The sequence below is a fragment of the Pituophis catenifer genome, unplaced genomic scaffold (assembly GCF_029215685.1).
Source record: "Pituophis catenifer annectens isolate HBS135680 unplaced genomic scaffold, rPitCat1.0.hap2 SCAF_2, whole genome shotgun sequence".
NCBI classification, from domain to species: domain Eukaryota; kingdom Metazoa; phylum Chordata; class Lepidosauria; order Squamata; family Colubridae; genus Pituophis; species Pituophis catenifer.
The window spans coordinates 32,897,585-32,923,905 of NW_027256882.1; the positions used below are offsets into that span (position 1 = coordinate 32,897,585).

At 43.6% G+C, this 26,321-nt stretch overlaps 1 protein-coding gene across 1 annotated transcript; it reads left to right on the forward strand.

The window, feature by feature from the left end:
* The first annotated feature begins 10,169 nt into the window (after positions 1 to 10,169).
* LOC139309319 (zinc finger protein RFP-like) lies at positions 10,170 to 20,605 on the forward strand. Its single transcript, XM_070933374.1, has 7 exons — positions 10,170 to 10,583; positions 12,912 to 13,007; positions 14,014 to 14,244; positions 15,381 to 15,403; positions 17,008 to 17,126; positions 17,938 to 17,970; positions 19,500 to 20,605. Exons 1-7 carry the CDS (start codon positions 10,170 to 10,172, stop codon positions 20,003 to 20,005), a joined length of 1,422 nt encoding a protein of 473 aa, XP_070789475.1. The 3' UTR covers positions 20,006 to 20,605.
* The last annotated feature ends 5,716 nt before the right edge of the window (positions 20,606 to 26,321 follow it).

Below are 26,321 nucleotides of genomic sequence, written 5' to 3' on the forward strand. Positions count from 1 at the left end.
ACGGGAGGAGCAGAGGCAGTGGCAGGAGAGACCAGCAAGCAGGAGGGGGTGGGGGAGAGAGGAGAGAGAGGGAGAACTGGCTGAATAGCCATCTGACCCCCACCCAACCATGTGAGGGAGCTGAGTGGAGTGGCAGCCACAAGGAATGGACTGTACCAGGGGAAGGCGCCTGGATGGTTGGAAAAGAAGGCAAGGGGAATCTATCACATGACTCGGGGACCCTTCAACCGTCATAAATATGAGTCAATACCAAGCCACTGAATTTTGATCAAGTAATCATGAGGATGCTGCAATGGTCATAAGTGTGAAACATTGTCATAAATCACTTTTTAATGCCTATATACATTAAAAATGAGAAATGTTAAAATGCTTATTATTTGACTTCACATATGTCAAATTGAGAGCCACTGATCTAGCCCAACAGACTGTCAAAAGGGATGGGGATTATGGCCATGGTATCCCAAGCCATGTCAACAAACTCAAGATGGCAGCCAGCTCCGCCTTTTCCCTATATGTAAATAAGGGGTGGGGCTTCCCTCCCTTAGGTCTTTGTTGACTCCCTCTAGGGTTGTTTCTGCATTGCATCTCCCCACTTATGAGGAATATTTAAAAGAGATTTAGATGTGAATGTTCTGTAAATTAGGTCCCAGCCCTAAACCTGTTTAGTAGTAGTACTGTAGTTGCAGTCATATTCATGGTTCCTTCCTTCCTTCCTTCCTTCCTTCCTTCCTTCCTTCCTTCCTTCCTTCCTTCCAAAGGTCTTCACCTGGTGCCAAACTGACGCCACTGTGGGTGCCAATTAAGGGGCTCTGGGGAGGGCATTCCAGAAATGACGTGACCACCAAAAAGGCAAGATAAAGGAGGGGGCTTGGGACTCTCTATGTCCCCTCAGAGACCCTGTTGTGATTAAAGAAGCCTCCCCAAAAAGCCCTTGAACAAAGGGCAAAGGTGTATACGATGTTCTCCAACCACCAGATCCCCCCACCTCTCCCCATGGGTCCTCCTGTCCTAAGTTGGCCTGAGACTCCTAATGCCTCTTTCTATCCACCTTTTGCCTTAAGAGGCATTTCATTGGTCAAACGTGAAGATTTCCAGTCAGCAAATGATCCTATTCCACATTCTACATATTCCATATTCTACATCTACAAGATAGTCTTCTCTGTCTCCCTTCCACAGAGTGATCCAGGCTGCCTCTTTATGTTGACTTTTGCCCAGTTTTAGAGCTTTTCCTGATCCGTTTCCTGATTGGATGGCTGGGAAGGGGACAGTCCAGGCAGTTCTTTCTCTGCAGGATATTCCAATTAAAAGTGACTGAAAAGAGTTTAATTTCCCCTTTATCTCTGAGACAACCCATCAATTGCAGGATTAGTTTTGGGCTTTTATCAAGGGCTTCTTACTGTCTCTTTCAGTCCAAGGTTACTCCCTCTGGTCCCATAAATGTTTCCTTCTTCCTATTTAAAAAAAAAAGCATTTTCCCCTTTAACAAGCTGGTTGGATCCATAATAATTGCCCTACGCACAGTTACTCATGCGCTGGTCACCTCACAGATTGACTACTGCAATGCTCTTTACATGGGGCTGCCCTTGAGGACCACCCGGAGGCTTCAGCTGGTGCAGAATGCAGCCGCGCGGGTTGTGATGGGAGAATCCCGATACTCCCATGTTACACCCCTCCTACACGGTTTGCATTGGCTACCGGTTGCCCTCCGGGTGAGATTCAAGGTGCTGGTGATGACCTAAAAAGCCCAACATGGCTTAGGACCAGGATATTTGGCGGACCACTTACAGCCAGCAACGATATCCCATCGCCCGGTTCGCGCCCATAGAGAGGGCCTACTCAGGGTGCCGTCGGCTAGACAGTGGCGGCTGGCAGCCCCCAGGGGTAGAGCCTTCTCGGTCGTTGCCCCCACCCTCTGGAATCAACTTCCCTTGGAGCTCCGATTAGCGCCTGACCTTCGCACCTTCCGCCATGAGTTAAAAACTTTTTAATTCCCTTGACCTGAACTGACGATGGGGTTTTCATGGTTTTAAGGATTAATTTTAAATTTTTTAGATTTTAATTTTTATTTTATATTGTGGCTTGTGTTTTATTGTTGTGAGCCGCCCTGAGTCCATTGTGAGATAGGGCGGCATATAAGCCGAATAAAATAAAATAAAATAAAATAAAATAAAATAAAATAAAATAATAATAAAATAAAATAAAATAAAATAAAATAAAATAAAATAAAATAAAATAATAAAATAAAATAAAATAAAATAAAATAAAATAAAATAAAATAAAATAAAATAAAATAAAATAAAATAAAATAAAATAAATAATTGTTTGGCAATCTGTACAATGGATGTTTCTTTCTCCCCGGGATTTTTCAAAATCTTTCCCTTTAGCAATTGGGGTGGGGGGAACCGATGGCCTTTTTATAATTTGCAGACTTCAGCTCCAAAAACTCCTGAGCCAGCTGGCTCACAAATTCTGGAAGTCAATCAATCAATCAATCAGAATAGAACTGGAAGGGGCCTTGGAGGTCTTCTAGTCTAGCCCCCTGCTCAAACGCTTCTCCTCTTCTCCTTCTGCACATTCTTGTATCCCGGTTGCCGCGGTCTCAGTCCAGCCGCCATGGCCGCCATTCCACCGCCACCGGTGCAGAGGGCAAGCCTCTGGCCCCAGGAACCTGCCCGTTCCTCTCGGCCGTCCGTGGGGTCCCTCTCTATCCCCCTGTCCCTACAGGACAGGGTAGGTCCAAAGACGTACCGGCGGGGGCTTGACAGACGGGTAGTCTTGTGATCAGTCGATCCCAAATGATGACTGTGAATGCTGGTAGCTTTATGGTAGAAGGCCAGAGAAAGGCCGGATATGCAGTGGTGACAGCATGGGAAGTTGGAGAAGTCAACCCATTACCAGTAAACATTTCTGCCCAACTGGCTGAACTGGTCACTCTAACTAGAGCCTTACAGCTGGCTGTGGGACAAACATTAATAGCAAATATACCTTTGGAGCCTTGCGTGCCCATGGAGCCTTATGGAAGGAAAGAGGATTATTAAATGCAAGAGAATCAACCGTTAAATATAGCCCACAAATTTTAAAATTATTGGAGGCTGCTTGGCAAATAAAACAAGTAGGAGTCTTACATGTCAAGGGACATTCTAAGATTCCCCTTTACACAAAAGGAAATTGGGCTGCAGATGGAGCTGCTAAGGAAGCCTCCCTACCACACTTAGAATGAACAGCCTACCTCATTCCTATTTCTCCCTACCCACTTCTCCACTCTCTTGGACTCCCAAGGGTAGGACATGGGCCACATCAGTTGGAGGCAGGGAGAGGAAGGATGGGTGGTGGAAGGTAGAGGGCAGACCTATTCTACCAAATACACCTCAGAGGATTCATTTATAACAAATACATGCCAGCACACAATGGGGGGTCAAAGGGACTGGTAGACTTAGTGACATGCTGTGTAGTAGACAAGGGTCTCTATTCCGCAGCCTCCCAAGCTGTAGCAGTTTGTCTGATCTATGCCAGAAATAATCCAAAAGTAGCCAGGCGCCCACCCCTTAGGAGTCCAACTTAAAGGCAACTACCCAGGGACAATTTGGGAAATAGACTTCACTGAATTACCTAGAAAGCAAGCTTTTGAGTATGTTGTGGGACTAGCATGGACCTTCACAGGATGGCCTGAGGCTTTTGCTTGCAGGACTAATAGAGAGCATGAAGTAGTAAATCTCCTACTGGAAGAAATCATTCCTGGGTTTGGGCTGCCAAATAGTATATCCTTTGATTGTGACCCATATTTCACAGCTAAGGTTTGTGTGAACAGTTAAACATCACTCGGAAGCTTTACTCAGTCTACCACCTGGCAAGTAGTCCTATGGCAGAAAAAGGTAATGATTTTAAAAAAACAACAGCTAGCTCAACTTATGCCAGGAGGCTCACCTGTCCTCATCGCAAACTTTGCCACTCACGTTGTTAGGGCTTCACATTGCACCTCGACAGCGAATAGTCTTCAGACTCTTTTGAAGCCCTTTTTGGGCAACCACATCCCTCCCTAAAGGCAGAGGAGAGGTCCATCCCACTGGTGGGTGAACTGACCTTGTACCAATATGTAAGTCAACTCCCTGGGGTTGTGAATTTTCTTTCCCGTTATCTGCAGGAAAATCAATACCCTGGACTAGATCATCCAGTACATCCGTTTCAGCCTGCAGACTGGGTGCTTGTAAAGACATGGGGATTAACAACCTCCTTGGATCAGAAGTGGAACGGACCGTTTCAAGTGCTTCTGACCACCCATGTGGCACTAAAAGTGGAAGGCCTGGCATCTTGGACAGATCACTTCCAGAGTGAAGAAATACCCACCATCTGATTATTGGACTGCGCAGCCTGTGACTTCCTCAGTAGGAGAACTGGGACTTCAGTTATTGTTCTGGAAAGAAAAGCCTCCGGAACCATCGTTGCATGAGAGGAGAACTACCATCTCCCATAGGTCTTCTCTCAATTAGGAAATTTCCCCAAAAGGTATTTGTAGCTCCCCACACTAGAATTAGGAGAGTTAGCCAATTATTACCACTAGCTGATTGGGGTGTGTGTATGTGAAGGCTGAGATATTAAGCCAAGTAGACTTAACTACTGTCAGGATGAGACCATATGATTTGTTATGTAACTGTGCTCCTCCCACCCACCTATATTATGCCCACTTTACCTGAAAGGAAGATTAGAAACCAGAGGGACCTTGAACAATCCAGAAAGTACCTGAAGAACTACCAACTCTTACTTTGTTCAGTGGGCTCTGGACCCTCAATAATGCCATGCAATGTATACAGGCAGTGGAGGAAATCCTAGCTAATGAGACTGAGGAGTTTCTTTATTGCTGCAGCAAAAGATCAAGAAGCCATTTGGAGAATGACAGTTCAGAATAGGATGGCTCTAGATACGGCATCCTAAGGAGGTTTGTGTGCCCTACTTGGACAACAATGCTGTGTTCAGATTCTGGATAAATCAGAGGAATTCCACAGCTGAACTACACACATCACAAAGATAGCTACAACTCCTCCCCCCACCCCCCATGGACAAATGGAAAGACTGGTGGCATTGACTGACAGGATGGTTGCCTGATTCCAACTGGTTAAGAACCTAATAATGACCCTGGCAGGCATAGTCATTGTTCTCTAAATCACCTGTTGTGCATTACAATGCCTTCTGCTTTGCCTTTCCACCTGTAAGCAAGCTACGGGATCTCCCAGTACAGGGATATTGATGTTGGGTGAATCTTGGAAAATTAAATAGTTTTCAGATTCAAAGGGTGGTGGTGGTGATGGGCTGTCTGTAAAATAAAACCAGGTCATGGCACACACTTGCAAATAAATCAGGAAGCCTGTAATTCTGGAGTCTGTCTGGCAAGAACAAAGACTGCTGATCCACAGGAAATATGCATGTGTAAAGCTTGTAACAATTCTGGGTAGTTAGAAAGCTGATAAAAGTAACTAGAGTTAGGCAACTTGCAGACTTCAGCTAAAAGTTAGGAATAGAGATGGCCTGCAGCAAATAAAAGGTGCATTAGATAACTCCTGGGGCATTCATTAGCCAAGGCTTAGGAATAGGGACAGCTAGAAACCAATTAAACAAACTGTAAAATTATTAGTAAAATGTTTATTAGATGATATTTCTTACTATCCCGCCTTGTCCCGCCTTCTTCTTTAGTGAAAATGTATAAAGCTTTCTTCATCCTTTGTTCTGGGCTCTCTTGGCATTTTGGCCAGGAGCCCTCTTCCTTGAGTTACCCCAATAAAAAGCAATCAAAACCTGGATCTCGTGTCTGACGTCCTTCATTGGCCTCAGCACCAGACTCAGACCCCAATTGGGGACAACAATTAGTTAGGAACAGAATTGTTACCTAAGAGTGTCCATTAGTGTAAAAAAAAAAGGATAATACAGCAAGATATAGAGAAATGTTTTCAGTGATTTTACTAGTTAGAATACAGACTTTAAAAAATTAGATAGGATTTTGCTATACAGTACTTCCCTTTAACACACTAGATGATAAAATGTTAAACTTCTTAGGTTGAAGGTTTTCCTGCAACATAAATATGGGATATTAAAAAGGGATTTAGATGTGAATGTTATGGAAATTAGGTCTCTATAGTTTCCAGGCCTAAAATCTGTTTAGTAGCATCATAGTAGCCTCAGAGGACGTGGACAGGATTCTGGGTAGACTGAACACGACCACATGTTTATTGGACCCGTGTCCCTCCTGGTTAGTGCTGGCTTCCCGGGAGGTGACGCGAGGCTGGCTCCAGGGGATTATAAATGCTTCATTGAGTGAGGGTGTCTTTCCCGCCGCCTTGAAAGAGGCGGTGGTGAGACCTCTCCTCAAGAAGCCTTCCCTGGATCCGGCAATATTGGCTAATTATCGTCCAGTCTCCAAACTTCGCTTTGTTGCGAAGGTTGTTGAGAGTGTGGTGGCACGACAGTTTCCCCGGTACCTGGATGAAACGACGTATCTAGATCCGTTCCAGTCGGGCTTCAGGCCTGGGTACAGCACGGAAACGGCATTGGTCGCGTTGGTGGATGATCTCTGGAGGGCTCGGGACAGAGGCTGTTCCTCTATCCTGGTCCTATTAGATCTCTCAGCGGCTTTTGATACCATCGACCATGGTATCATGCTGCACCGGTTGGAAGAGTTGGGGGTGGGAGGCACCGTACTACGGTGGTTCTCCTCCTTTCTCTTCGACCGGTCGCAGTCTGTGTTGACAGGGGGGCAGAGGTCGACCCCGAGGCCCCTTATATGTGGGGTGCCACAAGGATCGGTCCTCTCGCCCCTTTTGTTCAACATTTATGTGAAGCCGCTGGGCGAGATCATCCGTGGTTTCGGGGTGGAGTACCATCAGTACGCTGACGACACCCAGCTGTACATCTCCACCCCAGACCACCCCAACAATGCCCTTGAAGTGATGTCCCGGTGCCTGGAGGCCTTACGGATCTGGATGGGGAGAAACAGGCTCAGACTCAACCCATCCAATACCGAGTGGCTGTGGTTTCCAACGTCCCGATATAGTCAGCTGGTGCCATCGCTGACTATTGGGGGCGAAGCATTGGCCCCCACGGAGAGGGCTCGCAACTTGGGTGTCCTCCTGGATTCACGGCTGTCTTTAGAAGAGCACTTGACGGCCGTGACCGGGAGGATTTTTCATCAGGTTCGCCTGATCTGCCAGTTGCGTCCCTTTCTGGATCGGGACTCGTTACGCACGGTCACTCATGCCCTCGTCACCTCCCGTCTGGACTACTGTAACACTCTCTACATGGGGCTCCCCTTGAGGAGCACTCGGAGGCTCCAACTGGCGCAGAGTGCAGCCGCGCGGGTGGTGATGGGAGCGACGTGGCGCTCCCATGTAACGCCCCTCCTGCGCGAGCTGCACTGGCTCCCGGTGGTCTTCCGAGTGTGCTTCAAGGTTTTGGTTATCACCTTTAGAGCGCTCCATGGCTTAGGACCTGGTTATCTACGGGACCGCCTGCTACCACCAATAGCCTCCCACCGACCAGTACGCTCCCATAGAGAGGGGCTCCTCCGGGTGCCGTCGGCCAAACAATGTCGATTGGCGGCCCCCAGGGGGAGAGCCTTCTCTGTGGGGGCACCTACTATCTGGAACGAGCTCCCCCCCGAGATACGGAGGATTCCGGATCTGCGTACCTTCCGTCGCACGCTTAAGACGTTCCTATTCCAGCAAGCCGGCCTGACCTAAACTTCTCCGCTTTTAAATGGGAATTTTAAATTTGGTTTTAATTTATTGGGGTTTTAAAATGTCTCAGCCAAATTTATTTAATTTGTTTTATCTCTATTTTAAATTTTGTACTTCCATGTTTTATTTTTATGGCTGTTCACCACCCTGAGTCCTTCGGGAGTAGGGCGGTATACAAATTCAATAAATACAAATACAAATACAAATACAGTCATATTAGTGATTCCTTCCTTCCTTCCTTCCTTCCTTCCTTCCTTCCTTCCTTCCTTCCTTCCTTCCACCCTCCCTCCCAACACAGAAGGGTTTTCACTTGGTGCCAAAATGAGGCCACTGTGGGTGCCAACTGAGGGTCTCTGGGGAGGGCATTCCATAAATGAGGTGCCACCTCTGAAATGGCAAGATAAAGGAAGGGGCTTGGGAGTGTCCATGTCCCTTTAGGGAGCCCATTGTGACTAAGGAAGCCTCCCCCAAAAGCCCTTGAACAAAAGGCTGTAGGAGGGAAACACCATGAAGACAGTGCCAGGGCCAGTAAACATAATAAAACCTCATAATGCAGGATCAACTCAGAGAGGTAAAAGCCACAGACATAGGAAAACGATCTCCCCAAAATAGAACCAGGGCTATTTAGGAACAAAAGAGGACCCACGGAAATGCAAATGTACGGAAAAGAGCCTTGGTGGCGCAGCAGATTAAAGTGCTGTTAAGTAACATCAGCTGCCTGCAATTACTGCATTTTCAAATCTCACCAGGCTCAAGGTTGACTCAGCCTTCCATCCTTCCGAGGTAGGTAAAATGAGGACCCGGATTGTGGGGGCAATAAACTGACTTTGTATAAAAAAGAACACTGCTTAGGGGGGGCCAAAAGCCCTACTAAGCAGGTATAAACAAAATTATGAAGGCTATTGCTTAACGCATTGTAAGCTGCCCTGAGTCTCTGGAGAAGGGCGGCATATAAATTGAACTAATAAATAAATACAATAAATAAATGACACACAGAAAAGACGCAGGACATGTCAGGAAGGAAACTATTGAAACAGCAGAAACTAGAAGAGCAGACAAAAGAATGGCAGAGGATTAGCTGAGGAAAAGATTTAAGATTAAGGCAAGAAACAAATAATAGGAGCAAAAGGAAACAAAAGAACACGAAACCAGATGACCAAAACACCACCCAGTCTCAAGTAGGGAAGAACTAGCATAAGAAAACGCAGGGCGATCCATGAAAACACACACAAAAGGAAGACCCACAAAAGCACCCAAAGAAACAAAGAATTTCCTTTGTACAGAAAAGGATAAAAATGTACACTTACCTTGTAACAATGTCAGCTCCCCCAGGAACGCTGGTTCGTGCGCTTGCCGGATCCGTCTTCCTGAAACGAAAATAAAGAGAATCCTGTTTTCACGCAGCTCGCTTCGCTCGTTGATCTGCTCGTCCTGCCTGAGACGCTCTCCCAGCCGGGAAATTTGAACCCTTTTGGGGAAAACCTATGCGGAGAATCAACAGGGCCTATAACATGTTCTCCACCCACCAGATTCCCCCCACCCCCATTGGTCCCCCTGTCCTAGGTTGGCCTGAGACGCCTAATGGCTCTTTCTATCCATTTTTTGCCTTAAGGGAGCTCATTGGTCAAACTTGAAGATTTCCATCCAGCAAATGATCCCATTCCACATTCTATATATTGCATATTCCACAAGGTAGTCTTTGCCCAATTTTAGAGCTTTTCCTGATCCATTTCCTGACTGGCTGGCTGGGAAAGGTGAATCAGCCCCATGGATGTTTCTTTCTCCCCAGGATTTTTCAATATCTTTTCCTTTAGCAGCATACTTGGATCAGTAATTGATTGGGGGTCCGTCCCAGCCTTCCGTCTTTTCTAAGGTGGGTAAAATGAGGACCCAGTTGTGGGGGCAATAAGCTGACTTTGTATAAAATATACAAAAGTATGAAGGCTATTGCTTAACGCATTGTAAGCCGCCCTGAGTCTCCAGAGAAGGGCAGCATATAAATAAAATTAAAAAAAAAAGAATATTTGCTTCTCCCCAGATTTTAAAAAGATTTTATCCCAGGATTTTAAAAAGCAGCACTTTTTCGTGCGGCTGTTGATAAAACAGGATCACCAACATGATCGCCAACGTCCGATGAGGGATATGAAAGAAGAGGAGGAGGATAAGGAAGAAGAAGGAAGAAGATTATTTTGAAAACTCCCCCCCCCCACTTTGAAGAGCTGATTGGACCAATAATAGTTGATTGGGGGTCCATCCCGCGAATGTCTGCTTCTCTCCAATTTGTTTTTTTTAAAAAACACTTTTTTTCCCTTTAAGAAGCCAGCAGAGCTGATCGCAACAATTCATTTCGGTTTCCCGTCTGGGCAGAGCCCAAAGGCGGTCAGCTGATTTGGAGGAAAAGAAACGAAACTTAACTTTCTCTTTCCTTTCTCGGCGGAGGAGGCGGCGATGGCGGCCGAAGCGCCCTTGCAGGGTTTGCTGGAAGAACTCACCTGCTCCATCTGCCTGGACTATTTCCAGGACCCTGTGCTCATCCCGGAGTGCGGCCACAACTTCTGCCGGGGCTGCCTGACCCGCAGTTGGGGGACATCGGAATCAAAGGCTTCCTGCCCCCAATGCAGACAGACCTTCGCGCCCCGCAGCCTCCTCCCCAACAGGCAGCTGGCGCGGGTGCTGGAAGAGGCCAGGCTATGTGGCGGCCGTCCGGGCGAGGAAGGAGGGAGCTTCTGCCCGAAGCACCGGGAGCCCCTCAAGCTCTTTTGTAAGCACCACCAGACCCTCATCTGCGTGGTCTGTGACCGATCCAAAGAGCACGAGGGCCACTCGGTGATCCCTACGAAGGAGGCTTTCCAGGAATACCAGGTAGGAATCAGCCAGGAGGAATCGCTGCGGAGGGGCATCCAGATCCTTGGTCTTCCTGGCAATCCTTGGACCAATTTACTTGCTTCCTCTGTTGTCCACAAACTGGGTTTAGCCTGGCGCAGATGCCAATCAAAACCAGACTGAAGATGTGGTTCAAGGAACTTTTTTTAAAAAAAATATTTTTTGAGTTTTTAATTATTAAAAACAAAGTATAGAAAAATACAAAATGCAAAACCAAAACAAAACAAAAAATAGATTAAAAACACCTAACAAACATAACATTACATCATACATTATTTTACAGCTTACTGTATCCATATGGATATGTATTCTCTATTCTTATTCAGTCTTTCATATTTGCAAAACCATCATTATCTGGTTGACACTGTTCAGCAATTTATACTTCCTAGTTTTAACCTGGTTAAATTAACATTCCAAATTGTTATTTTGATTTCTTTTTTCTAACCAATCATATAGTTTATTCCACACTCTATAATATTCCGAATCTTTCCTCTCCTTAATTTCCAGCGTCATCTTATCCATTTCTGCACATTGTAGAATTTTTTGAATTACTGTTTCCTCTCCTGGTACGTTATTTTGTTTCCATCTCTGTGCGACAGTAATCCTTGCTGCCGTTAATATATGAAGTATTAGATATTGTAAAGATTTGTCTATTTTGGGTTAATTATTGTTAATAAATAGAGTTCTGGTTTAGATTCCATTTTTAATTTGGTAATTTCCCCCAGCTAATTTTTAATTTTATGCCAACATTTTTTATCTTGGGGCACCTCCACCACATATGGTAGTATGTGCCTAATTTGTAACCACATCTCCAATAATTAGGTGATAGATTTGGGAACATTTTGGCCAATCTCGCTGGTGCCAAGTGCCATCTATGGAACATTTTATACAATTTTTTTTATAGGCTACTACCATTATTAATTTATAATTTCTATCACACAATTTGTCCCACTTTTCTAATTCTATATTGTGCCCAAGGTTTTTTATTGTTTATTTATTTATTTATTGGTTCGATTTATATGCCGCCTTTCTCCGGAGACTCAGGGCGGCTTACAATGCGTTAAGGAATAGCCTTCATACTTTTGTATATACCTGCTTAGTAGGGCTTTTGGCCCCCCCCAAGCGGTGTTCTTTTTTATACAAAGTCAGCTTATTGCCCCCACAATCCAGGTCCTCATTTTACCTACCTCGGAAGGATGGAAGGCTGAGTCAACCTTGAGCCTGGTGAGATTCGAACTTGCAATAATTGCAGGCAGCTAAGTGCTATTTAACAGCGCTTTAGTCCACTGCTCCACCAGGCTCTTCTAAAGCTCTTTTTGCCCAACAGATCATCGTTTCTTTTACTGTTTCATCTTCCAATTTGTATTTTAATAAGAAATTGTAAATTTTTGTGATCATTTCCCCCCCGATCCTAATAAAATTTTATCTATATCCAATTGTTCTTTGTATATGCCATATTGCTCCTGATCCTTTTTGAATCTGGTTTTTATTTGTAAATATGGCCACCATTCCATATTTAATCCTTGTTTCAAATCTTGAATTGATTTTAATTCCCCTTTCTCATCGAGTAGCTCTGCATATCTTATCATTTTGCTCAAGCCCGTGGTGTTTGGGTGTAATATTGCTTCCATAGTTGATAGCCAGATTGGGACTTTTGTATAATGATCCTTCTTAACTTTCTCCCAGACTTGTAAAAGGGCATATCTTAACAAATGTCTTTGGAAATATGTATGATATTTATTTTTCCCGTCCCAGAGAAAACTGTGCCAGCCAATCTGGAGATCATGACATTCTATCATTAGTACTGAATACTGTAGCTGAATCCAATCTTTAAGCCATGTTAGTGCTGCGGCCTGATAATAGAGCTCCCAATTTGGGAGACTAAAGCATACTCCACGGCATACTTCCCTCCATGTAGATGCAGTTCCATTGAGGACTACACGTTGAGTGCGGTTGGTCAGCCAGCCAGCCAAACAGGCCATGAGGCCAAACTTTCATTTCTCAGTGATGCTTCTGGGTTGACTGCAACCAGGAGACTCAGGCAGCTCACTTTAATGCCCTTGCAGGGAGTCCTCGACTTAGAACCGTTGGTTTAGTGATTGTACAAAGTTATGACGACAATGAAAAAAGTGACATGATGTTTTTCACCCTTATGATCATTGCAGCATTCTGTGGTCACATGATTAAAATTTGGATGCTTGCCAACTATCATGTATTTATGATGACTGAAGATATCTTCTAACTGGGTCTTCCCTCCGATGTAATCCTTTACCGAAAAGAAACTTAAAACTTGTATTTTCTCTTCAGATGAAGGTTGAGGATTGCCTGAAGGCTCAGAAGGAGCAGAAAGAAAAAATAGCTACATACAAAAGAGACACAGAGCAAACAGTGCAGGAGAGGCTTGTAAGTATTGATCCAATGGTGAGGAGCTTCTGAGCTAATAGGAAGGAGAACCTCATTCGCCATCTTTGATAATAGGCAGCCTGTGTTTTAGTACAAATTCTGACTTAAAGGAAATTCAAGTTAAAGACAGTATTAGGGCAGAACCTGTTCTTAATCTGGAAACTGAGATGTCACCATTGGCTGAATAAGTCACGCTTGGGTTAAGTGCCCCTATCCCATGAGCTCTGTTTTATGCAATGGGTTTGGTTGGCATAATAAATTAATGCAAACCGTATTTTATCCTATTGAAAAAATTGTGAACTCAAACATTTTTCTGTCTCCTTTTTTGGAATCCCTGATTGCCAAGAAAATTTTCATGAGAGATCATTAAACTAGAGCCTTTTAAAAAAAAATCCTTTCCCCCCTACGCTTTTTAATATCAAATGGGTTTTTTTTCTCCTTAGGAAATTCTCCCGCCTTACTTCTGGAATCTTCAAGGAATCTGTTTAATTATTATAACAATTAATAATATCAATGTCGACTGGCGGCCCCCAGGGGGAGAGCCTTCTCTGTGGGGGCACCTGCCATCTGGAACGGGCTCCCCCCGGAGTTACGAAGGATCCAAGATTTACGCATCTTCCGCCGTGCCCTGAAAATGTTTCTATTCCAACAGGCTGGTCTGGCCTAACTCTCCCTTTTAAATTGGCTTTTAAATCGGGTTTTTAAATCGGGTTTTAGATCTCTTTTAGATAAATTTGGATGTTTTGGTTTTAATTTTTTGAGCCTAAATTATTTGATCTGTTTTTTAATAGTCTTTAACTTTTATATGTCTTTGTATTATTTATGACTGTTCACCGCCCTGAGTCCTTCGGGATTAGGGCGGTATACAAATATGAAAAATAAATAAATAAATAAATAAATAAATAAATAAATAAATAAATAAATAAATAAAAATAAAAGTAAAAATAATTAAATAAAACAATAAAAATAAAAATATGCCTTTTGCCCTTTCTCTTTCTTGTTCTAGGACCTCATCAAAGAAGTGAAAGAAAATGTAGTGGCTGAATTCAGAGAGCTACAACTCTGGTTAGAAGGACAGGAGAAGCTTCTATTGACTCAAATGGAAGAGACGGAGGAGGATATTATGGCAAGAAAGGAGAAGGGTTTGGCCAAGCACATGGAGGAACTGGGCTCTCTTGACCATCTCATCCAGGAGATAGAAGAGAAGCTTCAGCAGCCAGCCAGCAAACTCTTACAGGTCAGGCAGGAAGTTGAGATCATAGAATCCTAGGGCTGGAAGGGACCTTGGAGGTCTTCTGGTCCAATCCTCTGTCTCCCCTAAGCCTTTTCTTCCTTAGGCTAAGCATAACGAGTTCCCTTATCCATTCATTGTATGGTTTGACTTCCTGGACAGTTACCATCTTCATTGCTCCTCTCTGCATTCTTTAGCCCCTCCACAGAATATTCTTTTTGACTCTTTCCTTTTTTTTCTTTCATAAATTTAATTGAAATTATAATAGTGAAAAGTACCAATGGAAATAAAGAAAATAGGGAATCTGGCTTCCACATTGACTTTGCTTGTCAGAAGGTCACTAATGGTGATCACATGACCCCAGGACGCTGCAACCGTCATAAATATGAATCAGTTGCCAAGTGGCTGAATTTGATCATGTGACCATGGGGATGCTGTAAGAGTCTTAAGTGTGAAAAATGATCATAGATCACTTTTTCAGTGCAGTGGTAACTTTGAACAGTCACTAAATGAACTATTGAAAGTCAAGGACTACCTGTAATGGCTAATATTAGGGATACAAAATATAATTCAGAAAAAGCAGGCCATGCAAAAAGCAAGAATTCAAAGTTCTGGTCAATTGTCTATATACTCTTCATGATTTTAAGAATGCCTGCTTAGGGTTCCTATCCCCTATTAGGGGATGTGGTGGTGGGTATTCTTTGTAGGGTTTCCCCCTCCCCTTAAATCTCCAGGCCAAGGAGAAACCCAACACTCATCACCTTCTCCAAAGTATTATAACCACCTGGATTTTCCAAAGTGCCTTCATTCTGGAAGGATTTTTTAAATCCTATTGATGCATTTTCTTGTTTTTCAAGTAGTCTTTTCTTTTTGCTATAATGTTTTATATATAAATATATATTTTCTGTAATTGTGTTGGACTTAACTGGGGTATAATTTTTCTTAAACAAGAAAGTAAAAACAATACCACTCTAAAATAGGGGGAAAAAGAGCAATGGATTTTTTTTTTAAACGGAAGTACTTTATATGTCTGTTAGTGTCTGGTTCTCCAGACGTTTCACTCATGTATTATGTGACTGTAAGAATTTAATTTTCTGCCTAGGAAATGGCTCCTTTCAGTGCTTCCTCTCTTTATTTTTTAGGACATTGGAAGCATTTTGAAGAAGTAAGTAAATCCACCCTTTTCTTTACAGTCTCAGAGATCAGCAGCTCCTCCAGCAGTTTTCCTATTTTGGGAAGTTCTTTCTGTATTTCACAATATTTGATATGATCAATTTTTATAGTTGGTTGCAAACTCAGCCAGATGTTTAGACTGAATTTGCCTTTTTATCCACCTATTGAGTCCTTCCCAAAAAGAGACAGATGTTTGATGGTTTTAAAAGTATCATTGTAGGATGTATGCTGTTCCAAGTAATGCAACTATCATAAATACATGCCAAGCACCCAAATTGTGAGTACAGGGACACTGTGACAGATGTTAAGTGCGAAAATGGTTGTAAGTCAGTTTTTTGAGAGCCGTTGTAACCGGTTGCTAACAAATAGTCATAAATAGAAGTTTACTTGTAAGTGAATTTGACTCTATTAAATTTCATTGCATTACCTTTAATCCATCAAGATCAGTTTGAATGTTATATCCATCTTCTAATTGTTTACTTACCTCACCCATATTAGTCATCAGTCATTTGGTAAGATACAATCCTGTCAGTGTATAAGAAATGATGAGCTGGGATAGCCATAACAACAAGTCAGCCAATGGGAACTGTTTGGTGACTAACAAACAGGATCTATTGTGAGCCTGGGCGGGGCTTAGCTTGACTGATCTGTATATATATAAGAGTTACTTTGTCCTTGCAATATAGCTTCTGTGTTTCTGAGTTCTGGTTATTCTGGTCCTGGCTTCTACTGCATGGGTATTGTATACATGCATCATGCTCTATATTATTGTATATAAAGAAGTTTCTTGTATAAATGAATCCTGCTGAATTATTTACTTGTGTGCTGGTTGGATTGCTGCAAACTCTGACAAATCCATTGTTTTGGCCAAGAGATTCACAAGAATTTTGAAGAGTAGGGAGCCCAAAACTGGAACTTAGTTGCCTCTACTAGATCTCTTCTTTAAGTTGATGAAGGTGGATGAGTGCAGTTCTGAGTCAGGATTCACTGAGTCGCACATGGTGCCTATATTTGAATAGCTAGCCAGAGAATTGACTGAAGCCTTGGAAACAGGGCCCTTGTCAGTCAACAGGAGTGCTGATTTACCACCAGCTTACCAGGTACTTAGGATCTGAGGACAGGGCAACACAAGAAAACAACAATCAGTGACTTAATAGCTGTCCATCAACACCCCACTTAACAACTAAAAGCCACACACAACCAGGCACCACATAAATACAAGGATTCGAACAGCCCAATGCACACATTCTGGAGAGAGTGTTCCAATATTTGAGGGTCTGTCACAGAGAGAAGGGGGTCAATATGTTTTCCAAAGCACCTGAAGGCCAGGCAAGGAATAATGGATGGAAACTGATCAAGGAGAGATTCAACTTAGAAATAAGGAGAAATTTTCTGACTGAGGAGAATCAACCAATGAAACAGCTTCCCTCCAGAAGTAGTGGGAGCTTCATCACTGGAAGTTTTCAAGAAGAGGCCGGACTGCCATCTGTCAGAAACAATGTGGGGTCTCCTGCTTGGGTGGTTGGGGGGGATGCTGGACTAGATGACCTACAAGGTCCCTTCCAACTCTGTTATTCTGTTATTTTGTCTTGCCAGGTACCAGGCTAAGGAAACATATGAGAATCCGGTGGATTTACTTCTAGAGCCAAAGTGGACAATCTGGGATTACAGTGATGTCACTCTGCTTCTGAAAAATGCCATGAAAAAACTGAGAGGTAAAAAACAGCCGCTGGGGTTTTACACTGGATGACATTTTGAGCATCCAAGAGAGATTCTGGGTCAGTGTCACATGGATCAAAGAGGGAACCATTTCAGGATCTGTGTCTCAGTTAGGATTGTAAGTTGAGACTACCTGTATTCTTCGTAGCCCAAACCCAAATGCACTGATCACTGGGGAAGCAGAATAAGTTTCCACTAAGTATAATGGAATATATGCAGGTAGTTCTTGACTTACGACCTCAGTTGAGCAGAAAATTTCTGTTGCTAAGAAAGGCAGTTGTTAAGTGAGCAGTGCCCCATTTTACGAACTTTTTTGCCACAGTTATTCAGAAAATCACAGCAGCTAAATGAATCATGGTGGATAAATGAATCTGGATTCATGCATTGATTTTGTGTGTCAGAAGCTTCCCTGGAAGGTTGAAGAGGACAATCCCAGAACCATGGGATGCTGCAGCCATCATAAATACAAGGTGGTTCCCAGTGCCTGAATTTTGATCATGTGACTGGAGAGGCTGCAACAGTCATAAGTGTGAGAATTGGTCATAAAGCACTTTTTTCAGTGCTGCTATAACTTCACTAAAGAAATAGTTGTAAATTGAGGACTACCTGTATATGGAATATATAGTAGAATATATGTATACCTGATGGAATATATATAGCCACCAATGACATTCTGGCTTGTAGCTTTCCCTATTCCTTATTTCCTGATCTGAGGCCAAGGAAAGCAAACCAGGGAATCTGAGGGAGGCCCTTCTGTTGCTCCAATTCCAGGGATGAGATGCTGAATTCCTCCCTTTTCTTCCCCAGATACTCTGGAAAGTGGACTTCAACTACAGGAAGGTAAATATGAGTTATAGGAATTGGATTTCTTTGCTATTTTAAGCTCTGATTCCAATAATTTTAAGAGAAACATGATAGAGTAACCAAAAAGAAAAATATAGGATTAGATACCTTAAAGACTATGATGATCCAGTAAACTTTAGTGATTTTATGATTTATGAACTATTACTTGCCATTTATATGTACAATATGACCTAATGCAGCAGAGACAAATTCCTTGTGTGTCTGATCATACTTGGACAAATAAAGCAGTAGCTCTGTTCTATTCCTCTACTCCTACTCCGCTCCGTTCCATTCTATACATAATCTGGAAAACTGAAGTCAATCTTGGTGTAGAATGAAATATCTGGACAAAAATAGGAAAATATGGCCTGGGACTGAAAGGAATATTGAATTCCTACCAAGCTAATAACATCGTCTTGATTTTACTGCCTAATTGTAAGTTGGTGAGAGACCAGGTCTTTGGGAACAGAGAAATTGGGTCCTTTGGGTCAAAGCAAATAGGAAAGTTGGAGCATCAGGTGTCTCCACCATGTGGGCCATCAGAGTGGTGAAAGCAGAAGCTTCCTGTGCAAGATCTTCCCCTTTTCTACATGCCTGTGATATCCTGATGCTTGTAGAGAAAAGGGCGGATCTTCCTCACATCCTAAGTTACCTCTGAGGGATCCTTCTGACTCTGCCAGTTCAGAATTGAAACATGGCAGCCTCTTACTGCGTCTGATCTTCTGGATTAATGCTTCAGGTAGAGTCCCTGTTCAACCTGGGCCCTCCCAGCAACTCACTGAAGGAAAAGCCAACCACTCTTCCCTCCCAATCCCATTAATCTCATCTGCAAAATGGAAGCTAAAAAGAATTGTGCAGGGAGGCTGGAAGAGGTGGAGCACTATGAAGGGTTTGAAGGACTTGGCCACTGTAAGACTTGTGGACTTCAGTTCCCAGAATTCCCCATCCAGCATGGCAGAGCTGGAGGGCAATCAGCAGAGTGGCGGCCACATGGGAGACTAGGGGAATTGACCAGTGGAGCCAAGAGACAAAGAGCTGAGGGGAGGAGCCAAAAGCTGTACAGGTAGTCAAGGTATCCTGAAGGTGTGCAGCTTAGTGGCAGATGGAGGGGAGACAGATGTACTGGAAGATGGCGAAGGCAACCTAAGTGAATGGAAGGAGAAGGCCAGAGGAGCGCTGAACAGGCCGGCAGTTAACAGAGGATGGGACTAAGACAGTGGGAGAGCCCGAGTGCTTGGAGAAAAGGGAGCAGAGGGACCTGGACAATAGCAGCCCCATCAGGGGAATTCTGGGAGTTGAAGTCCACAAGTCTTACAGTTGCCAAAGTTGGAGGACTCTTGACCAGACAATGGCTTGAGTGTTGTTTAAAAAAAACAATGAGTCTTCCAGTCCTGGGGGGGGGGGCGGTGTTTGGAAGCTGAACTCCATTCACACAAGAAGGTTAAACTCTTGGGGGTGAAGATACAAACCAGGCCTGCAGCTGAAAATCTTGTTTTTTTCCTTCCTTCTTCCCTTCCCCCTTACAGAGAATGTAACTCTGGATCCACACACAGCCCTTCCTGGCCACCTTGATGTCTCCAAAGATAAAAAAAGTGTCAAAGGAATTAAGCCAGTTAAAGGAAAACATCGTCACAAGACATCTGTATATTATCCTTGTGTCCTTGGCTGTCAGACGTTCTCCACAGGGAGACATTTCTGGGAAGTTATTGCAAGAGGTACAGCAGGATGGGGTGTAGGAGTTGCCAACAAGCAAATGAACGTAACAAATGTTGATGAGCAGACCAGGCGCTGGGTGTTTTGGAAATATGTAGGGAAATACATGGCCACCTCTTCCTCAACATGCTCTGAACTGGTCCTGACTGAGGAGCCCACGAGGATCCGCATCTCCCTCAACTGCAAAGAGGGACAAGTGAGGTTTTTTGATGCCAGCACAGCAATTCTGCTCCATACATTCTCAGACGCTTCCTTGGTTGGAGAGACCCTTCTGCCCTGTTTCTATTTGGGTCAGGATAGCTGCCTGACACTCCCCTAAAAGAAGGGACAACCATAAAGAAAACTTTAGAAATATCCTTATTTACCAAGTAGAGATCTCTGAAAGCAATCCCTGCTTGGTTTTAGTCTGTATGTTAGGTCTTAGTCTATATGTTCAGATGTATCAGTATTAAAGATAGCTTACAGCTAAGCCTGTCAATCAGGGGTGAACTCCAGCAGGTTCTGACCGGTTCTGGGGAACCGGTAGCAGAAATTTTGAGTAGTTTGGAGAACCGACAAATACCACCTCTGGCTGGCCCCAGAGTGGGGTGGGAATGGAGATTTTGCTATTTCCTTCCCCTACGACGCCCACCAAGCCACACCCACAGAACCGGTAGTAAAAAAATTTGGATTTCCAAACAGTATTACACTCAATATAAGCTTTATAGCCTCATAGGTTTTTTTTTTTTACTTTTTCTATCTTTTCATACTTATGTAAGTTATCTACAACAATCTGATTACTGATTGTAAGACTGATTGTAATTTTATACAGTAGGTGTCTCATGGATTGTACTTCCTTCTTTTGCAATTTTATGCCAATACATTTATTCAGTGCAATACATAGAAACAGAAGATGCACAGAAAACAGGAAAAAATAAAACATACCATCTGTTATCAAGATAGAAAACGTGAATCCTCTGTGCCCTAAATGTGTCACCTGGCTCAAGCCAAAAGTCAAAAAGAATTGTTAATAGAATTATACAAATGAAACACGTTATTAAATAAATACATTATTTGATAATAACACTGTTTTTCCTTCTTGCCTTAAGCCACTCTGCCTTTTATTGAGTAACTAGAAGTAACTTATTCAAGTTACTTCTTGAATAAGTAACTTCTTAGAAGTAGAAGAAGCCAATCTAGTGTTTTGGTTAAGAAATCAAGCTAGAAACTGTGGGCTCTAATCCTTCCTTAGATACAAGGGCAGTTGGGTAACCTTGGACCAGTGGTGGGTTGCCCCCGGTTCGGACTGGTTCACAAGAACCAGTAGTAAAACTGGCGGGACGCCCCACCCACTGCCCCAGATGTCATTGGTGATGTGCGTATGTGCACAAGCAAAGCGTGCTCCCATCCCGAACCGGTAGTAAAGGTAAGTAGAACCCACCCCTGCTTTGGACCAGTCACTCTCACTCAGCCCTAGGAAGTGGGCAATGGTAAGCCACTCCTGAATCTTTACCAAGAAAAGTCCAGAGAGCCACCAGGGGTCAACAATCTGAGGAACCTCAAAAGTGGCTTTGATATTGAGATGGGAGTCAGACACAGATGGATGCCCTTTTAACACCAGAGGAACAGAGACTGGTGAGGGGGGACGATGGAGCAGCAGTAAAAAAAATGAGAGAGCATAAGAATGACAACCGCTGGGAATTTCCCCTCAGGGAGCCGGAATGGGATCTGGATGATGATGGGGACAATATGAAGCTACAGAATTCTCAATCTTTAGTCTTCTATGGAATCCAAAATGGAGTTCCCTAAAGTAAGAATCTTGCAAAAGTATCTGAAATAAGGCAGAAAGAAAGATGAGAGTCCTGAGGACTTTTCTTGAAAGAATATACCGGGCTTTCAGGCAATACACTGATTTAGATCCTGAAGCCTCAGAAAATGATAAACATGATTTCTATAGGGGAGTCAGCAGAAGATATTAGAAGAAAGTTACAGAAAGTAGAAGGAGGTCCAGGGAAAGGCATTTGAGAATTGGTTGAGATAGCTTATAAAGTTTTTTTTTACCTCCAGAGGGTAAGAAGAAAATAAGAAAGAAATCCAGAAGGCTCCCCGAAATGCTATCTTCCTAGAAGATGCCCTTAGGCAGGAAAAGCTGTGAGGAAGGGGACACAATCCGGAAGAGGAGGGAAGTTCAGGGCATGGAAGAGGAAAGGTCCCCTTGGGACCCAACCAGTGTGTTATATGCAGGAAAGGAGGATATTGGAAGAGTGGGTGCCTGATGGCTAGAGCCATGCAAGCAGAAAAAGAAGAGGGAAGAGGCCAGGGGAAGGAAGCTATTGCTCCCCCAACCCCTGGTGGAAGTCCAAATTGGGGGATCTAAACATAAGGTGTTAATAGATACAGGAGCCGGTAGATCTGTCCTTAACAGACCTATTGTTCCTCAGACTACCTATGAGATACTTTTTGTTGGGGCTTCTGGAAAGGCTATAATGTGCCTGAAACAACAAAAGCCCAAATTGCACAGCAGGAGGTTCAAAACTTAGGATATGGCATCTCTGCAGGACAGCCGGAGACTTTTAGCCTAAGGAGGGAGGCAATCCATTAAAGCCCCCTGTTAACAGAAAACAATTGGGAGTCATGGGTTTTTGTAGAATTTCAGATTCTTAATTTTTGATTTATCATCAAGCCCCTTTATGAGGCTGTTAAAGGGGGGGATGGGAAAATCTGTGAATGGATTAGATAACGCCAACAAACATTCACACAAATAGAGAGGGAGCTTTATGGGAGCACCAGCACTGGGGGCTTCCAGACCCCACTACGCCTTTTACTCTATTTGTACAGGAATGGGAAGGCATTGCAATGAAAGTTCTCACCCAGAAATTAGGCTCTGGCATTGGGATGGCTTGGGAACAGCGGCAGCAACAGCCCTGCTAGTTGAAGAAGCTCAACAGTTAACACTATCACTCTATCCCATAGTAAAAGTCCCAAAGGGGGTTCAAGAGATTATGGAAGTAAAGGGAGCATTTTGGATGACTGGGGGGGCCGCCAAGCCAAATATCAGACCCTCTTGCTTGACTCCCCAGCCATCCAATTAGAGGTATGCAATTAGAGCTACTCATTCCAGCTACACTCTTGCCCCAGGTGAATTGCATCACGATTGTGTACAGGTGGTGGATTCAGTCTGTGCCAGTAGACCCAATCTTTGTGATCAGTCAATCCCAAGTGATGACTGTGAATGCTAGTAGCTTTATGGTAGAAGGCCAGAGAAAGGCAGGATATGCAGTGGTGACAGCATGGGAAGTTGGAGAAGTCAACCCATTGCCAGTAAACATTTCTGCCCAACTAGCTGAACTGGTCACTCTAACTAGAGCCTTACAGCTGGCTGTGCGACAAACATTAATAGCAAATATACCTTTGGAGCCTTGCGTGCCCACGGAGCCTTATGGAAGGAAAGAGGATTATTAAATGCAAGAGAATCAACCGTTAAATATAGCCCACAAATTTTAAAATTATTGGAGGCTGCTTGGCAAATAAAACAAGTAGGAGTCTTACATGTCGAGGGACATTCTAAGATTCCCCTTTACACAAAAGGAAATTGGGCTGCAGATGGAGCTGCTAAGGAAGCCTCCCTACCACACTTAGAATGAACAGCCTACCTCATTCCTATTTCTCCCTACCCACTTCTCCACTCTCTTGGACTCCCAAGGGCAGGACATGGGCCACATCAGTTGGAGGCAGGGAGAGGAAGGATGGGTGGTGGAAGGTAGAGGGCAGACCTATTCTACCAAATACACCTCAGAGGATTCATTTATAACAAATACATGCCAGCACACAATGGGGGGTCAAAGGCACTGGTAGACTAAGTGACATGCTGTGTAGTAGACAAGGGTCTCTATTCCGCAGCCTCCCAAGCTGTAGCAGTTTGTCTGATCTATGCCAGAAATAATCCAAAAGTAGCCAGGCGCCCACCCCTTAGGAGTCCAACTTAAAGGCAACTACCCAGGGACAATTTGGGAAATAGACTTCACTGAATTACCTAGAAAGCAAGCTTTTGAGTATGTTGTGGGACTAGAATGTACCTTCACAGGATGGCCTGAGGCTTTTGCTTGCAGGACTAATAGAGAGCATGAAGTAGTAAATGTCCTACTGGAAGAAATCATTCCTGGGTTTGGGCTGCCAAATAGTATATCCTTTGATTGTGACCCATATTTCACAGCTAAGGTTTCTGTGAACAGTTAAAGATCACTCGGAAGCTTTACTCAGTCTACCACCTGGCAAGTAGTCCTATAGCAGAAAAAGGTAATGACTGAAAAAAAACAACAGCTAGCTCACTTATGCCAGGAGGCTCACCTGTCCTCATCGCAAACCTTGCCACTCATGTTGTTAGGGCTTCACACTGCACCTCGACAGCGAATGGGCTTGAGCCTCTTTTGAGGCCCTTTTTGGGCGACCACATCCCTCCCTAAAGGCAGAAGAGAGGTCCATCCCACTGGTGGGCGAACTGACCTTGTACCAATATGTAACTCAACTCGCTGTGGTTATGAGTTTTCTTTCCCGTTATCTGCAAGAAAATCAATACCCCGGACTAGATCATCCAGTACATCCGTTTCAGCCTGCAGACTGGGTGCTTGTAAAGACATGGGGATTAACAACCTCCTTGGATCAGAAGTGGAAGGGACCGTTTCAAGTGCTTCTGACCACCCATGTGGCACTAAAAGTGGAAGGCCTGGCATCTTGGACAGATCACTTCCAGAGTGACGAAATACCCACCATCTGATTCTTGGACTGCACAGCCTGTGACTTCCTTAGTAGAAGAACTGGAAGTTAAGTTATTGTTCTGGAAAGAAAAGCCTCCGGAACCATCGTTGCATGAGAGGAGAACTACCATCTCCCATAGGTCTTCTCTCAATTAGGAAATTTCCCCAAAAGGTATTTGTAGCTCCCCACACTAGAATTAGGAGAGTTAGCCAATTATTACCACTAGCTGATTGGGGTGTGTGTATGTGAAGGCTAAGATATTAAGCCAAGTAGACTTAACTACTGTCAGGATGAGACCATATGATTTGTTATGTAACTGTGCTCCTCCCACCCACCTATATTATACCCACTTTACCTGAAAGGAAGATTAGAAACCAGAGGGACCTTGAACAATCCAGAAAGTACCTGAAGAACTACCAACTCTTACTTTGTTCAGTGGGCTCTGGACCCTCAATAATGCCATGCAATGTATACAGGCAGTGGAGGAAATCCTAGCTAATGAGACTGAGGAGTTTCTTTATTGCTGCAGCGAAAGATCAAGAAGCCATTTGGAGAATGACAGTTCAGTTCAGAATAGGATGGCTCTAGATATATGGCATCCTAAGGAGGTGTGACAACAATGGACAACAATGCTGTGTGCAGATTCTGGACAAATCAGAGGAATTCCACAGCCAAACTACACACATCACAAAGATAGCTGCAACTCCTCCCCCCACCCCCCATGGACGAATGGAAAGGCTGGTGGCATTGACTGACAGGATGGTTGCCTGATTCCAACTGGTTAAGAACCGAATAATGACCCTGGCAGGCATAGTCATTGTTCTCTTAATCACCTGTTGTGCATTACAATGCCTTCTGCTTTGCCTTTCCACCTGTAAGCAAGCTACGGGATCTCCCAGTACAGGGATATTGATGTTGGGTGAATCTTGGAAAATTAAATCGTTTTCAGATTCAAAGGGGGGGGGATGGGATGATGGGCTGTCTGCTAAAATAAAGCCAGGTCATGGCACATACTTGAAAGTAAGTCAGGAAGCCTGTAATTGTGGAGTCTGTCTGGCAAGAACAAAGGCTGCTTATCCACAGGAAATATGCATGTGTAAAGCTTGTAACAATTCTGGGTAGTTAGAAAGCTTATACAAGAGTTAGGCAACTTGCAGACTTCAGCTAAAAGTTAGGAATAGAGATGGCCGGCAGCAAATCAAAGGTGCATTAGATAACTCCTGGGGCATTCATTAGCCAAGGTTTAGGAATAGGGACAGCTAGAGAGTCCAATAGAACAAATTGTAGAATTATTAGTAAAATGTTTATTAGATGATATTTCTTATTATCCCGCCTTGTCCTGCCTTCTTCTTTAGTGAAAATGTATAAAGCTTTCTTCATCCTTTGTTCTGGGCTCTCTTGGCATTTTGGCCAAGAGCCCTTTTCCTTGGGGTACCCCAATAAAAAGCAATCAAAACCTGCATCTCGTGTCTGACGTCCTTCATTGGCCTCAGCACCAGGCTCAGACCCCAATTGGGGACAACAATTAGTTAGGAACAGAATTGTTACCTAAGAGTGTCCATTAGTGTAAAATAAAGGGCAGCAAGATATAGAGAAATGTTTTCAGTGATTTTACTAGTTAGAATACAGACTTTAAAAAATTAGATAGGATTTTGCTATACAGTACTTCCCTTTAACACACTAGATGATAAAATTTTAAACTTCCTAGGTTGAAGGTTTTCCTGCAACATAAATATGGGATATTAGAAAGAGATTTAGATGTGAATGTTATGGAAATTTGGTATCTATAGTTTCCAGGCCCTAAATTTGTTTAGAAGTATTATAGTAGCCTCAGTCATATTAGTGATTCCTTCCTTCCTTCCTTCCTTCCTTCCTCCCTTCTTTCCATTGGAAGAATTTTC